Below are 12,630 nucleotides of genomic sequence, written 5' to 3' on the forward strand. Positions count from 1 at the left end.
CACAGGGGGGAAGGGTCAGCGGAATTGTGACAGTGTGAAACAAACAGGAATCTGGCTCAATAACATCTTGTAATATAGTTTGGGGGGGAGGGGGTAAAAAAGTCATGAAAAACTTGTTACATATTTTATGAAAATTAGAATTAAATGGCAAAAACATAATTAAAGAATTATTTTATTTTGAAAAATATTTATTGTAATATATTTTACAAAAAAAAAGTAAAGCGCAAATTTAAAATTAACAGTACATTAATTTGCGGTACTAATTTAACTATTTATACTTAAATTTGAAATAAAAAAAAACAGGGCAAAAGCTTAATTTTCCTCGTTATTGAATTAGCGAAATCATTAAATAATATCATCGAAGCTCATATTACTCGCTAATTTCCATTTAATCGATAAAAGGCTTGAATCTGAAGTGTGATTTGTCGTAACTAAAATCTACATCGCAAAAGTTCCTATCCTTTGGAAAGCGACGAGTAGGTTATACCAAAAAACTTAAGCTAAAATAATATTGGTTAAGAAATTATTATTTAAAATACACTACAAAAATCACACCGAAAAATAGTATTAAATATTCGAGACCATATTAATACACCAATATTCAGATTCGATGACAACGACAAGACTAAACTTGAACTTAAATAATAAACATTAAATGTCTTAACACATCTGCTTTAGAAACATAAATTAAATTAGCATATAGCTTAAAAGTCTAAAATTTTCATAATGCGGCTTTCATAAATGATATCATAGGTTTAGGAGGGGGTGGGGATTAGCAGAATTGTGCTAGTCTATGATGGGGGGAGGAAGTATTTAAAAAAATGTGACATCACGAATTTGAATTTTCATAAGGAAGCTTAATGTATTTTTATTAATTGAAATTTTAATAAATGCATTTTCAGTAAAATAAACTTGTTATTAACATTTTCAACCATATTTCATAAAATTACAAACACACACAACAATTTATGCGTTACAGGGTATTTAAGTAATTAAAACACTGATTGTTATCGGTTTATATTCCATAATTTTTTTTTTATCTATCGGTATTTTATTGTTAATATACATTTTATCTGTCTTGTATATGATATACATTAAACATTACATATCTATATAATGTATAGATTGTATGATTTATTTACAATATATGCTTAAAAATATTGAGTACATCTTTTACTATTAATATACAGAACCTATAACAGTGTTGTGTTTGTAAATTAAAATTATTTTAGTTCTGTGACGTGACGTACGGGAGAAGAGGGAATCTGGCATGGTATGACACAACGGAGGAGGTTAAAAATTCAATTAAACCCTGTGACGTCATTTACGGAAGCTACCTAATGTATTGTTCCCTCTTTTTAACAATGTTTAAATTTTTCCTTAATTTAACATATTTATACATTTTTAACTTATTGTAAAATAGAAAATAATTATAAGTACTTAATATTAAATTTTAATACAGGAATTCAATTTTTTTTAAAGATATATTTAATCATGTAGACTGTAAAAAATATTTTTTTGTTAATGAAATATTACAATAAAACCTATTTTTATGATGTTGCTTATTAAAACTATATTTTAAAAATATTTATGACTCATTAAAATCAACGTTTACATATATTTTTTTTGAAAAATGTTAATAATTCAGTAAATTGTTTAACTTTTTTTCTATCTTCTATCTAGATTTTTTTATTAAAATAATGCGAGGTATTTTGCTGGCAAATTAATACAAAATTCATAAAAAAATAGTTTCTCAGCACAATCAATTTTAACATTAGTTTTTTTTTATTAAAATTACGGTTTTAATTTAAATGTCTATGCAAAAATCTCATTTTTTTTATTTAATTAAAATAATATCATAAAATTAATTTATTGATTAATGATGATAGTATTGCCAGTGTGATTGTTTTAAAAGTTGGATAGATATTTTCTCGTCAAGGCCAAAACTTTAAACGTCAGGCTGACATTATATTGATCTGCGATTGTAGTTTAGTTAATTGTTAAAATGTCGTTTCCAGACATATATAAAACGGGTATGAATATAATAAATGCTTTAATATAATAAATTGTACTAATACTATTTATATGTAGAACCTGGCGTTGACAATCAATATAATACAGCCGATAGCAAAACAAAGATCGAATACATAGCTATGGTGAGCGAAATCGAATAATATTTATATATAAAAATGTATTTTAATTACCATATTTTTCAAGTATAAGGATGTGAAAATAGAGATGGACGAAGACGACAAAAGTAATATCACACTAGTTGACGATTTATTGGAAATAGGTTGGGATTTATGTAAAAATAATATCTATTATAATATAACTATTGATTAAAATTTTTTTTTAGAAATGCATGATGTAAAAGAAGAACTGGTCGCAAGCCGGAATGATAATATTTTACATTTTCAAGAGCCAAAGGTTGGTCCGGTTTCTCTTGATAAACTGTATTTTGCAACACATCCATTAAAAATTTGTAAATCTGATGAAGAAATTGATCAAATTCAAGATCCTACAAATTTTCAATGTGAGATATGCAGAAAGTCGTTTAAAAATAAACCCGGTCTCAAAGAGCATATAAACATTCATAACGTTTCTATCGATTACGATTGCGGTAAGTGTAACAAAACATTCAAAAGCCTCATATACCTCATGAGACATAAAAGAAGGATTCATCGCGATTCTATTAATTACGAATGTGACAAGTGCGGTAAAGGTTTCAGTAGAAAAGCAAATTTAATACAACATATGCTAGTTCACATCGAAACGTCTGAATTCAATTGCGAAAAGTGTGAAAAAGTGTGTATCAGTTACGATTCTCTCGCTCGACATATGAAGATTCACGACGCTTCTTGCGATTTGTGCGGCAAAATATTCAAACGTAGCGATTACCTAGCGAGACATAAAAGGAACGTTCATCGTAATTCTAAAGTATACAAATGCGACAAGTGTAACAAGAGTTTTAAATGGAAAAAATGCTTAATACAGCACATGCTCGTTCACATCGATTCTTGCGATTTTAAATGCGAGAAGTGCGGAAAAGCGATGAAAAGTAAAAATTCCCTAGGGCAACACATGAGAGTTCATCGCGATTCTTACGACTTTGGATGCGAAAAGTGCGGAAAAGCCTTCAAACATAAGATGTCCCTTTCGCGTCATATGAAATCGCATAGTGAAACTTACAGCGAGTTTAAATGTAACAAGTGCATAAAATCGTTCAAACATAAAAGTTCTCTTTTGAGCCATACCAGAGAGATTCATAGCGATGAAAATAACTTTATGTGTGAAATTTGTAGAAAGCCGTTCTTAGATAAAGTTTTGCTCTTAAGTCACATGAAAGTTCACAGAGAAGATTTCGAGTTTCAATGTAAGATATGCGGAAACGCTTTTAAAACCGAAAATAACCTCACAGTACATATGATCGTTCATATAGAGGCTTTCGCGTATAAATGTGAGATATGCGGAAAGTCGTTTAAATATAAACGTTCTCTGTTTCGCCATATGAACGTTCATAACGATTTCTCTAATAAATTCGAATGCAACAATTGTGGAAAAATATATACAAATAAATATTCGCTTTATATGCACATTTCGAGTATTCATAGCGATTTTAAATGCGGAAAATGTGGTAAAGGATTGAGGAATAAAATCTTCCTTTTACGTCATATGAAAATTCATAGTATTATTAAAAATAAAAAAATGTTAGATATAAATAGTATTCAAATATGAAATTTTTAGAAAAATCGAAATGTGAAAAACGGATTACGATCATTATATATACAATACATAAATCAAGACTTTGTAATATATTCATATTTTTTTTTATATATTATAATAAAAAAATCTTTTACTACTGATTGTATTTTTTTTTTAACATATAATGCATACATATATTAGTTATAATATCTATCCACTAGACTAAGTTTCATGTGTCCTTTCAAATGAACATTACTATAAAACGTAGGAGACTAAGAACCAGAGAGTTGACAGTAATTTTCTATGGAAGCCAAATAATATATTAGAAAAATACTTATTTAGACCAATCAGGCTGCATTGTAAAACTCCACCCCTCTAATAAATGTGTTTTTACAGATCGTTATAGAAACCATATTTAAAAAATACCTATAAAAATTCGCTATTATGTTTTAAAATATTAATATATAAAGGACAGCAAAAATATTTTTTGTCCATGGTGGCGATTTTGTCTATGGCATAACAAAGGCTATTGTCGGATCTTAGATATTACCGCTATTTTTTTTATTGCGCTTTTAACACTTATTGTGATATTTTTTCACAATGAATTTGGATATTTGTACTCCAATTGGGGGCGCTATTTAATTATATTTAACACGGTATCAATATCTCCTTGATTCCTTGAAAAAAATCGGAGATGGTTTTTAAACAAAAATTTCCATGATGACTTTTTTAGCTTTCAGAAGTTTTTTCCAAAAAAAGTGCTGACGGAAACGAATTCCAAATGGAAATGCCTTCATAAGCACTATGTGTGGATAGAGAAATTCATTTTACAACCGAAGAAAACATTAAGGAGAACCTTGTAATTCTATCGAACTTGACTTGTTTTTTTTTCTATTTAATTGCTCAGAAATTTCTTTGTTATCAGATTGCTAAGCAGAATGTTCTGTTGCTAACGGTTTGTAACAAATTTAACTGCTAATCGAATCATTCACTATCATCAAATACCATTAATAAATGTCATTTAAATGCTTTTGCTTGGGTCTTACTAATAAATTAATTGACTAAGTATTTTCCTTTCTCCATTGCTTTTGTGGTAAGAATCAGATAGATTTCGTCAGTTTGAGAATAGAAAAGTTATAAAGCAATAGTATTAAGAATATTCTAATGAAAGTACTATCAAGAGAAGTAATTGAATAATAATGTGATATCATATAAAAATCTACCTTTTTTTAAATTGACATAATATATCATATCTTTTTTCAATCAAATGTTAAAAGATTAATATTGGAGAGAATTATCAAAAATGAAATTGACAGTATCTAAAAATCAGGTGTTTGTATATGATTATTGAGGATATTAAAGAAATATACGCTAGGTTTTATTATAAATTAACACTTTTATTATATTATACATATTTACATAAGTAACGCATAATAGAAATTATTTTTTTTACGCGCAAAACATGGTTGTTTGTTTTCGTGCACAAAATACATTCGAAAAATAATACTCGATCACAATATCGGCGTCGAAATAAAACGAACATAATACTATTTTGATTAAGAAGTAGTCTAAACCTAAATATTACATATGCGTGGAATATATTTTAATTTTCAACATGCATAACGACGAATCGAAAACGATAAGATAAGAACGCAACAAAGTTTTCCGTCACTATAACGGCTTGCTGTACATTTTTCTGTATTTGTTGTCGGGAGGATCGCAGTACTCGGTCATGATGATGCGGCACAGGAAGAGGTGGAACACTACGATGATGAAGCAGACGGTAACCCAGAATATGGTCGGCAAGCCGCCCAAGCTGTGACCGTGCTTGTGCAAGGCCAGCACGTGATGCTCGTGAGGCGGAGCGACCATCACCTCTTTCACGTGTATGGCGTGGCGCAGATCTTCCATGTGCTGCTTGTCGGACGTGATGTAGAGGATGGCCGTCAAGGGTTCCGTCAGTTTCACGGGAAAGTATTTGCGAGCGGGTCCCAGCGGAACGGGACTGTCCAAACAGCCGCCGTCGCAGGCGTAATAGTTTTTGTCGGATCGGTCCAAAGCCACGTACAGAGCGGCCTTGTTGTCCTCCTCCACGATCACGCTGATGTTGAGATGCGTCAGATTGCCGTAGTTGACCCTTCGGAAATGAAAATCTCTGTGCAGATCCGACGGATGGACGTTGAACTCTAAATGTTGATTGCTGAATCGCAAGCCGCCGAAGCTCAGGACCATCGCTTGAGCCGCTCCGCTCGCGCCGGCTTTCAATAGATTGTGACATCCCTGCTTCTCCAGCGTCAGGAGCCAGGCTCCGACAACGTTGTCCAGTTGCTTGACGTTCTCCATCGGTTTCCAGAGGTTTTCAGCCTGCAGCGTGTAATAACCGCCGTAGCAGCCTTCGGCGTAGGACAGAGAACGCATTATTTCGCTCCTCCGCGACGGAGAGGCGCCGTCTTCGTATTCCAACGATCTGACTTGAGACAGAACTGCGTAAACGGTGGCGTTGATTCGATCGCCGTTGATGGCGTCGGAAGCTTTGGATTCGCTTATAGAGAAGCCCGTCAGCCACAGACGCTTCCATACGTCGACGTGCGAATCGCGGACACCTTCCACCGACGATTCGACGGCTCTCTCCGTGTTCTTCAAGCCCAGCCGTTCGATCGAATCGCGCTCTTCTGCGAATCGATCTCTCGGAACCGGATCGCTGTATTGTATCGTAGTCAATATCTCGTAAGTCAGAGTGTCGTGCGCTCTGACCGTTAATTTTGCAGGTAGAACTCTAGTCGCTATGCAAACGGCCAAGACGAGATCGTCCGGTCCGTCTACGTCGACGGAACCGGAATAAACGTCGTAATTGTATACGACGGAAGAGCCGGACACGTATTTGACGGTCCGCTTGGGGGAAGACCATCCGGTTCGGGGCGGCGCGACGCTCAATTCGACAGTTTCGCTAGTCGGATTCGTTATTTTGACGACTTGAACGAGCAGATAGGGGATGGTTCTGTGCGCGTAGTACTCGTGTGAGACGTCGTATCCGTCGGCGAAGCATCGAAAGACTCGCACCGTTCCCGTCGAGTAGTCGACCACGAAAGACTCCTTCGCGTCTAAGTCGCCTCCCACGGAAACGAGCGGTTTAAAGTCCACCGGCAACGAGAGCGTGCGCCCCGATCTGACGCGGACGCGAGCTTCCGGCTCGATTGCCACGCCGAAGGCCCCGTTGCCCACGTAGGGCACGAAAGGAGAGGGCGAAGCCGCCGCGTCTCCGCGATCCACGGCTCGCTTGAAAGCGGCGAGGCGCGACTGAATGCATATCTCAGGGGGCGCGGAAACCGGAATCCTCGGTCGCAGAAACCTGATGGCGGCCGGCGCCAGGTAGAGCAGCAGGAACGCGACGAACGCCAGCAGCAGCAGAGCCCTGCGACGGGCCTCCGCCAAGCGCCGAGCTCGCCTGGCCCATTCGCGCAAAGTCTCCATACAGGCGCCTCAACTCAACCGGCGCATCGTCCGAATGACATTTGACGTTTAGAGTGCGGCCATAACGCCGCCTTTAACGACCATACAAAAATATTTCTTACTAGAGTCTAGTTATCTGATCACAAATTAATCGCTCGAAACTTTTTCACTATCTAAGCTTTTTAACAAAAGTTATTTAATTTCAATACACAATTAATGAAACACTCATGATGGCCTGATGAATTTTGCAAGTTTTAAACACATAAATTTGTTGAAAATATTTGTTTATCGTATACATACTTATTTTTAGAATATACAGTAGACCACGGTAAATAATGGACGTGCTATTTGGGTGCGTGTAGCTGGGGGACTAGAACATAATCATACATTTTTTGCAATACGTAAGTACGAATCAGGCGCGTGTGGTGAAATATCCTTTCTTTCGATCGCTCACGCATAAAATAATGGGTGCGAGTAAGAAAGGAGAGCATACTTTTATATGGGTGACCAGACGTCCGTATTCACGGGACATGTTATTTTTTAACATTTTATCTCACTGTTTAGACTAAGGTCGTCGGGACAGTTAAGCGTTCCGTATTTAAGTAATTGTCAGTATAAATATATATTTGGGAAAATTCTGTTTTAATAAATAATTAAAAATCATTTAGGATACTACCTAATATGTATTTTGGAATAGCAAAAAACATTTTAAGGGGTAATATCGAACACTTGTCGAATGGCAACATCTGACATAACAGCTGTCAAACGTTAACCTATCATTGACGCTACTTGATGCAAAATGTCTAAACAGTGAGTTTTAAATCGTTTTATTCGTTTACAAAAACTATATCAATTGTATTTTTTCAATATAGATACGGTCTTATATTAGCTGATAAATCGAAGAAAGCCGCGCCAGTGTTCGTTGCTTCTAAGAACGTATTCGGAGACGACGGGGATTCAGATAATGATGATAAGACACCGATAGCGCCATATGAGACTGGCGATCGATTAAAAAGACAGGTATGGACGTGTATCTATTATAAAAAGTTTATATTTATATGGTTTACCTCAAAAATTTACAAAAAGATTTATTTAACTCCCATAACAATTTCTCCACAGAAAAAATTCAAAGGTGGTCTTTGATCAAAAATTTCTGAAATTACTTTTTTTAGCTCTCACAGTAATCTCTTCCTTTATACAAAAAATATTTTTAATTATCTTCTTTGATATTTTAAAACTCTTGTCACCTTAATATTTAATACAAACCTTTATATTAAAGGCCCGCAACGTTCAAGAAAAAGTCATCAGTGAAGATCCTACCGTTTATCAATACGATGAATTATATGACGATATAGAACGTAACAAGAAAGAAAAGTATCAAGCTGCGCGGAAAGATAAAACTCCCAAGTACATAGCCACGTTATTGGACGCGGCCGAAAAGAGGAAAAAGGAAAACGAACGTCGGGTTGAAAGACAGGTATATTGATATATGGAGAAGGATTTTTTCGTTCTAGGGACTAACGCATTTTGTTTTCAGGTTCAAAAAGAACGCGAAGAGGAAGGGGATAAATTTATCGATAAAGAATCGTTTGTTACGTCAGCTTATAAAAAGAAATTGGAAGAAATGCGATTGGACGAAGAGAAGGATAAACGGATGCAATATTTAGAAGAGATTTGCGATGTGACTAAACAAAAGGATTTGGGCGGGTTTTATCGACATTTGTATGATCAACAGTTGAATTCTAAAGAAGCGATCGTTGAGGAGAAAGAGATCAAAGAAGAGAAAGAATCGGAGGGCGAAGACGAAGCTGAAAAAGCGAGCGATTCAAAAGATAAAGAATCTAAGGGGAATAAGGTTAAAAGAAGTTATAGAAAACGTAAACATTCCAGTGCCGATACTAAAGATGATAAATCTGATAGCGAGGAAGAAGACAGAGGAGCTAACGTTGCGGATATATTAGCTAATAAAGATCAAAGAACGCATTTACAATCGAACATTGACGCAGACTCGGACTTTTCGATCGACGATTCAAGTTCTGACGAAGACGAAGAAGGCAAACCTAAGGAGAAGAAAAAGAAAGACGCACCGACGGAAGAAACGGTAGTTGTAAAAGAGGAAGTATTTAAAAAGCCATTCGACGTTCCTCAAATTGCCGAAGTGAAGAAAGAAAAGGAGGAGAAGATCGAAGCCGAGAAACCGAAAGAAGCGAAAGTGAAAGTTGATATATGGAAGAAGAGGACCGTCGGTGAATTGTTCCAACAGGCGTTGAAGCGTTATTATGAAAGAAAAGGAATAAGAATATGATTTTAATTTAATGTAATTTTATTGATCCGTAATACAATTAAATCTAGTATATATTTAAATTAAAGATATTTTTAAATCACCAATCCATTCGGCGACGTCTATGAAGTTGGAAAGTGCTTCCGTTTCTTTGCAACTTGATTATTTCGTTCCTGAGTCGTTCTTCTTCTCTTATGGCAGCTTTTAATTCGTCTTCGTGCGTTTTATTATCGACTAGCTCCTTTTCTTCCCGTTCGATCTGTTTCAACTGATTTTGCAGAACTGCCATTTTGGTAAACCCTTGCTTTTGGTTCTGGAAATAGAAATTCACATAATAGTGTAATACTTTGTCATCGTCGTAACTGTGTAATTAAATAATAACCTTTTGCTCGGTTTGTATCTTCTCCAACTCTTCGCCAAGCTTCTCCATATCAGATAGCATATTCTCCCGTTCTGTGATGTTATTTTTCCGTAGTTCTCTACGCTCTCCAATTTTTACCTTCATTTGATCGTTCAATGTTTCGATCACGTCGTTTAATAACTCCTGTCTTGCGATATGTTCTTGTAACCAAATCTAACAAAAAAATTGATTAAATACGTATTTAATAACTATTAAATAAAACAAAAGTACAAACCTTATATTGTTTTTGATAAAGAGCCCTCGCTTCACCGTCCATTGCGCCCTCCAATTGCTTTTGCCTAATTTCCTCGATTTCCCTTTGCCTCTGGAAGTCTTCCCTGGCGCTCAAAAGTGCCTCTTTCCAAGTCTTCTTGTCGTAATCTTCCTTATGGATATCCTATTTGTGAAACCAACATAATTTTATTATTTACTATAATATTTTTATTACCACTAAGTCAACACAATCAACAACCATTCTATAGTGAAACTGAAATAAAGCTTGTAAAGCAGTGACATATATTATATAATTTATAGAATATTGTTACAGTCACCGAGTACAACCTAGCTCGCCATTATTTTAATTATTTATCCGTGAGATTCTGATGATCGATTGGAATTATAATTATATAATAATTACTAACTCCGATAAAAATATGATATTTGAACCCAGTTCTTTCAGGTGTAATGTAACTAATTAATCTTACTTTTTCAAATATAGCAATCAGAGAATTTAATTCGTTCAAATCCGCCGTAACGTCTTCTTCGGCCTGCTTGGCGCGTTCCTTAATTTTCCTCGCATACGAATGCATATTGCTGAGAACGACTTCTTGAGCTGCCACTCTTGTCGAAGCTTCCTTTTTTCGCATCTCCTTAGCTACTTCCAAAGCGCTGAGCAAATTCCTCTCGACTTCTTCTCGAGATTGAATATCCTCGTTTACCTTTTCAGCTTCTTGCAACTTATTAATCTAGAGATATAGATCATCTTGGAGTTCCTGTTGATCGTATAACAAAAAATAAACGTTCATTCATGCATTGTTCATATTTATTTTTAGATTCACCTTCATTTTATGCTCTTTGTACTTCTCCTGTTCCTTCTCAATCTCCAGTTGCTTGTTGATGTAGTCGTTTCTTTGCTTCAGAGTTTTCTGCAAATCTTCTTCTTCTTTCTTCTTCGCTAGTTCTTTTTCAATAACCTGCTCCATCCTATTTGTCAAAAATATATATATAAATAAATACATATTTAAATAATAAAATAGCAGAAAAAAGTACCAAGCATACCAAGCGGATTTTAAAGCACCGTTTCTTTGCTTCTCTTCTAAATTTTTAATAATCAGATTATCCGATCTCCATTTATGATACAATCTTAGATCAGCCTCTTTCTTTTGTCTTTCATCCTCTTTAGCTTTGATTCCTAAATTAATGTCTTTTAACACTTCAGTTGGAACGTTGTTTAAATATGAGCTAAAAACAAAAATGAACAGAATGCTGATTAAGACAGTAAATCGTTCTGCAAATAAAAGTACATAAAATGGCATACGTGTTTCGCATCATCTTCGTCTGCATGGAATGCATCTTCAGTTCTTCTTTATATTGCAAATCTTCGTAGTAGAGCATCATTGACAGTTTATTTTGACGCTCTTCTAGTTTACTGTAAAAACGAGTGTCCAATTTACCAAAAGTTAAATGGAATGATATTTTTAAGACATACCTCTGCTTATCTCTGTTGTAAAGTGAAGAATGCGCTCGTTGGTCGGATTCATTGTATCGTTCGTGGTGATTTTTGATGGCGTTCAAAGCTGTTTTCTGTCTATTCCAATAGTCAGTAAGCTGAGCGCGTGACGCTGAATCTATTGCTTCCTTGTTCCGCCTTTTTTCAGCTAACGCCGCAGCCGCTCCACCGGCTCGTACGCGCCTGAAAAATAATAACATTGTGGCATCACTTTTATAATTTTACTATTGCTCACATTCACATTGCATAACAGGTTACTCCAATATGTTACGATAATAAAAAAAAAATATATATACATATGCTTCACTGGTATTTCAGTGAAATCATATTAGAATACATTTTCATGGATAGATACATATTCTATTAGTGAAAATATAATTTCACTAACAGGCGCTAGTGAAATTATATGCTGCTCTTAAATCATTTGACGGTCGTGAAATGTTTGAACATTTTGGACATCAAAAAAGAGCAATACAAGTGCTGGCAAAATCGGTTTAATGTGCCCAGTTAGTGTTGCCAATTCTCCAGCTGCTTAAATTATTATTGTTAACATAAAGAGCATTCTTATGATAAGTATCGGATAATAACATATTTTGTTTCATATTAGACTGTCGAGAGTAGAGAAGAACGAAGCAAATACCATAAACTGATGAGTATATAAGCCCAAACTTCAAAACTTGACATTACTACGGTGCTTTTGACATGGGACACATGCGAATTCAGTCGCACAAGTACCGAACAAAATGAATAGATCTTTTTACTTCTCGAAATCCAAAAGTTTAACCCAATCTATGGAGACGACATGGATGCTGTGTGTATAATATAAATTAAAATCTTGGTATACAATAGAAATAATTGCCCGACACTATATTTTTTGCTAAATTGTTCGTTTTTACAAATTTTGCTTTTATTAAATATATTTTTTAACTATTGATTATGATAATTCACTTAGTTTTAGGTTTACGAGTAAAATTTTGTATTTTTAAAGCGAAAAGGATATTGAAAATTTAATAATTTATTTAATAATTTTAATTATTATCGGTATTAAAAATTTCTACAAAAATAATA

At 34.7% G+C, this 12,630-nt stretch overlaps 4 protein-coding genes across 4 annotated transcripts in view; 2 read left to right on the forward strand and 2 right to left on the reverse strand.

The window, feature by feature from the left end:
* The first annotated feature begins 1,913 nt into the window (after positions 1 to 1,913).
* On the forward strand, positions 1,914 to 3,858 carry LOC148232596 (uncharacterized). Its single transcript, XM_088192423.1, has 4 exons — positions 1,914 to 2,033; positions 2,092 to 2,156; positions 2,218 to 2,293; positions 2,357 to 3,858. Exons 1-4 carry the CDS (start codon positions 2,006 to 2,008, stop codon positions 3,733 to 3,735), a joined length of 1,548 nt encoding a protein of 515 aa, XP_088048549.1. The 5' UTR covers positions 1,914 to 2,005; the 3' UTR covers positions 3,736 to 3,858.
* Positions 3,859 to 5,078: 1,220 nt separating this feature from the next.
* On the reverse strand, positions 5,079 to 7,253 carry LOC148232597 (uncharacterized protein KIAA2013 homolog). Its single transcript, XM_088192422.1, has one exon. The coding sequence runs from the start codon at positions 7,171 to 7,173 to the stop codon at positions 5,374 to 5,376; it is 1,800 nt and encodes a 599-aa protein (XP_088048548.1). The 5' UTR covers positions 7,174 to 7,253; the 3' UTR covers positions 5,079 to 5,373.
* A 622-nt stretch (positions 7,254 to 7,875) lies between these two features.
* On the forward strand, positions 7,876 to 10,072 carry LOC148232598 (nuclear speckle splicing regulatory protein 1). The gene is made up of 4 exons (XM_088191441.1): positions 7,876 to 7,962; positions 8,025 to 8,172; positions 8,432 to 8,629; positions 8,690 to 10,072. The coding sequence occupies exons 1-4, from the start codon at positions 7,952 to 7,954 to the stop codon at positions 9,455 to 9,457; spliced, it is 1,125 nt and encodes a 374-aa protein (XP_088047567.1). The 5' UTR covers positions 7,876 to 7,951; the 3' UTR covers positions 9,458 to 10,072.
* The window catches only part of LOC148232599 (uncharacterized), a 29,901-nt gene continuing 26,728 nt past the window's right edge, over positions 9,458 to 12,630 (reverse strand). The window contains 8 exon segments of the mRNA XM_088191440.1: positions 9,458 to 9,746; positions 9,816 to 10,007; positions 10,069 to 10,230; positions 10,538 to 10,825; positions 10,892 to 11,036; positions 11,112 to 11,294; positions 11,371 to 11,481; positions 11,542 to 11,745. Coding sequence (XP_088047566.1) covers positions 9,534 to 9,746; positions 9,816 to 10,007; positions 10,069 to 10,230; positions 10,538 to 10,825; positions 10,892 to 11,036; positions 11,112 to 11,294; positions 11,371 to 11,481; positions 11,542 to 11,745 — 1,498 coding nt within the window. The 3' untranslated portion in view covers positions 9,458 to 9,533.

Source organism: Plectrocnemia conspersa, unplaced genomic scaffold (assembly GCF_051122295.1).
Source record: "Plectrocnemia conspersa isolate PC_06_02 unplaced genomic scaffold, ASM5112229v1 ptg000009l, whole genome shotgun sequence".
In the NCBI taxonomy this organism is placed as follows: Eukaryota; Metazoa; Arthropoda; class Insecta; order Trichoptera; family Polycentropodidae; genus Plectrocnemia; species Plectrocnemia conspersa.

Excerpts from the sequence above, each read along its gene's own strand:
- LOC148232596 (XM_088192423.1), top strand. The coding sequence starts at position 2,006 with ATGTCGTTTCCAGACATATATAAAACGG. Across the intron at positions 2,157-2,217 it reads AGATCGAATACATAGCTATG|TATAAGGATGTGAAAATAGA; the intron begins GTGAGCGAAATC and ends ATATTTTTCAAG. Across the intron at positions 2,294-2,356 it reads TGACGATTTATTGGAAATAG|AAATGCATGATGTAAAAGAA; the intron begins GTTGGGATTTAT and ends ATTTTTTTTTAG.
- LOC148232597 (XM_088192422.1), bottom strand. The coding sequence starts at position 7,173 with ATGGAGACTTTGCGCGAATGGGCCAGGCGAGCTCGGCGCTTGGCGGAG.
- LOC148232598 (XM_088191441.1), top strand. Across the intron at positions 8,173-8,431 it reads GCGATCGATTAAAAAGACAG|GCCCGCAACGTTCAAGAAAA; the intron begins GTATGGACGTGT and ends TTTATATTAAAG. Across the intron at positions 8,630-8,689 it reads AACGTCGGGTTGAAAGACAG|GTTCAAAAAGAACGCGAAGA; the intron begins GTATATTGATAT and ends TTTTGTTTTCAG.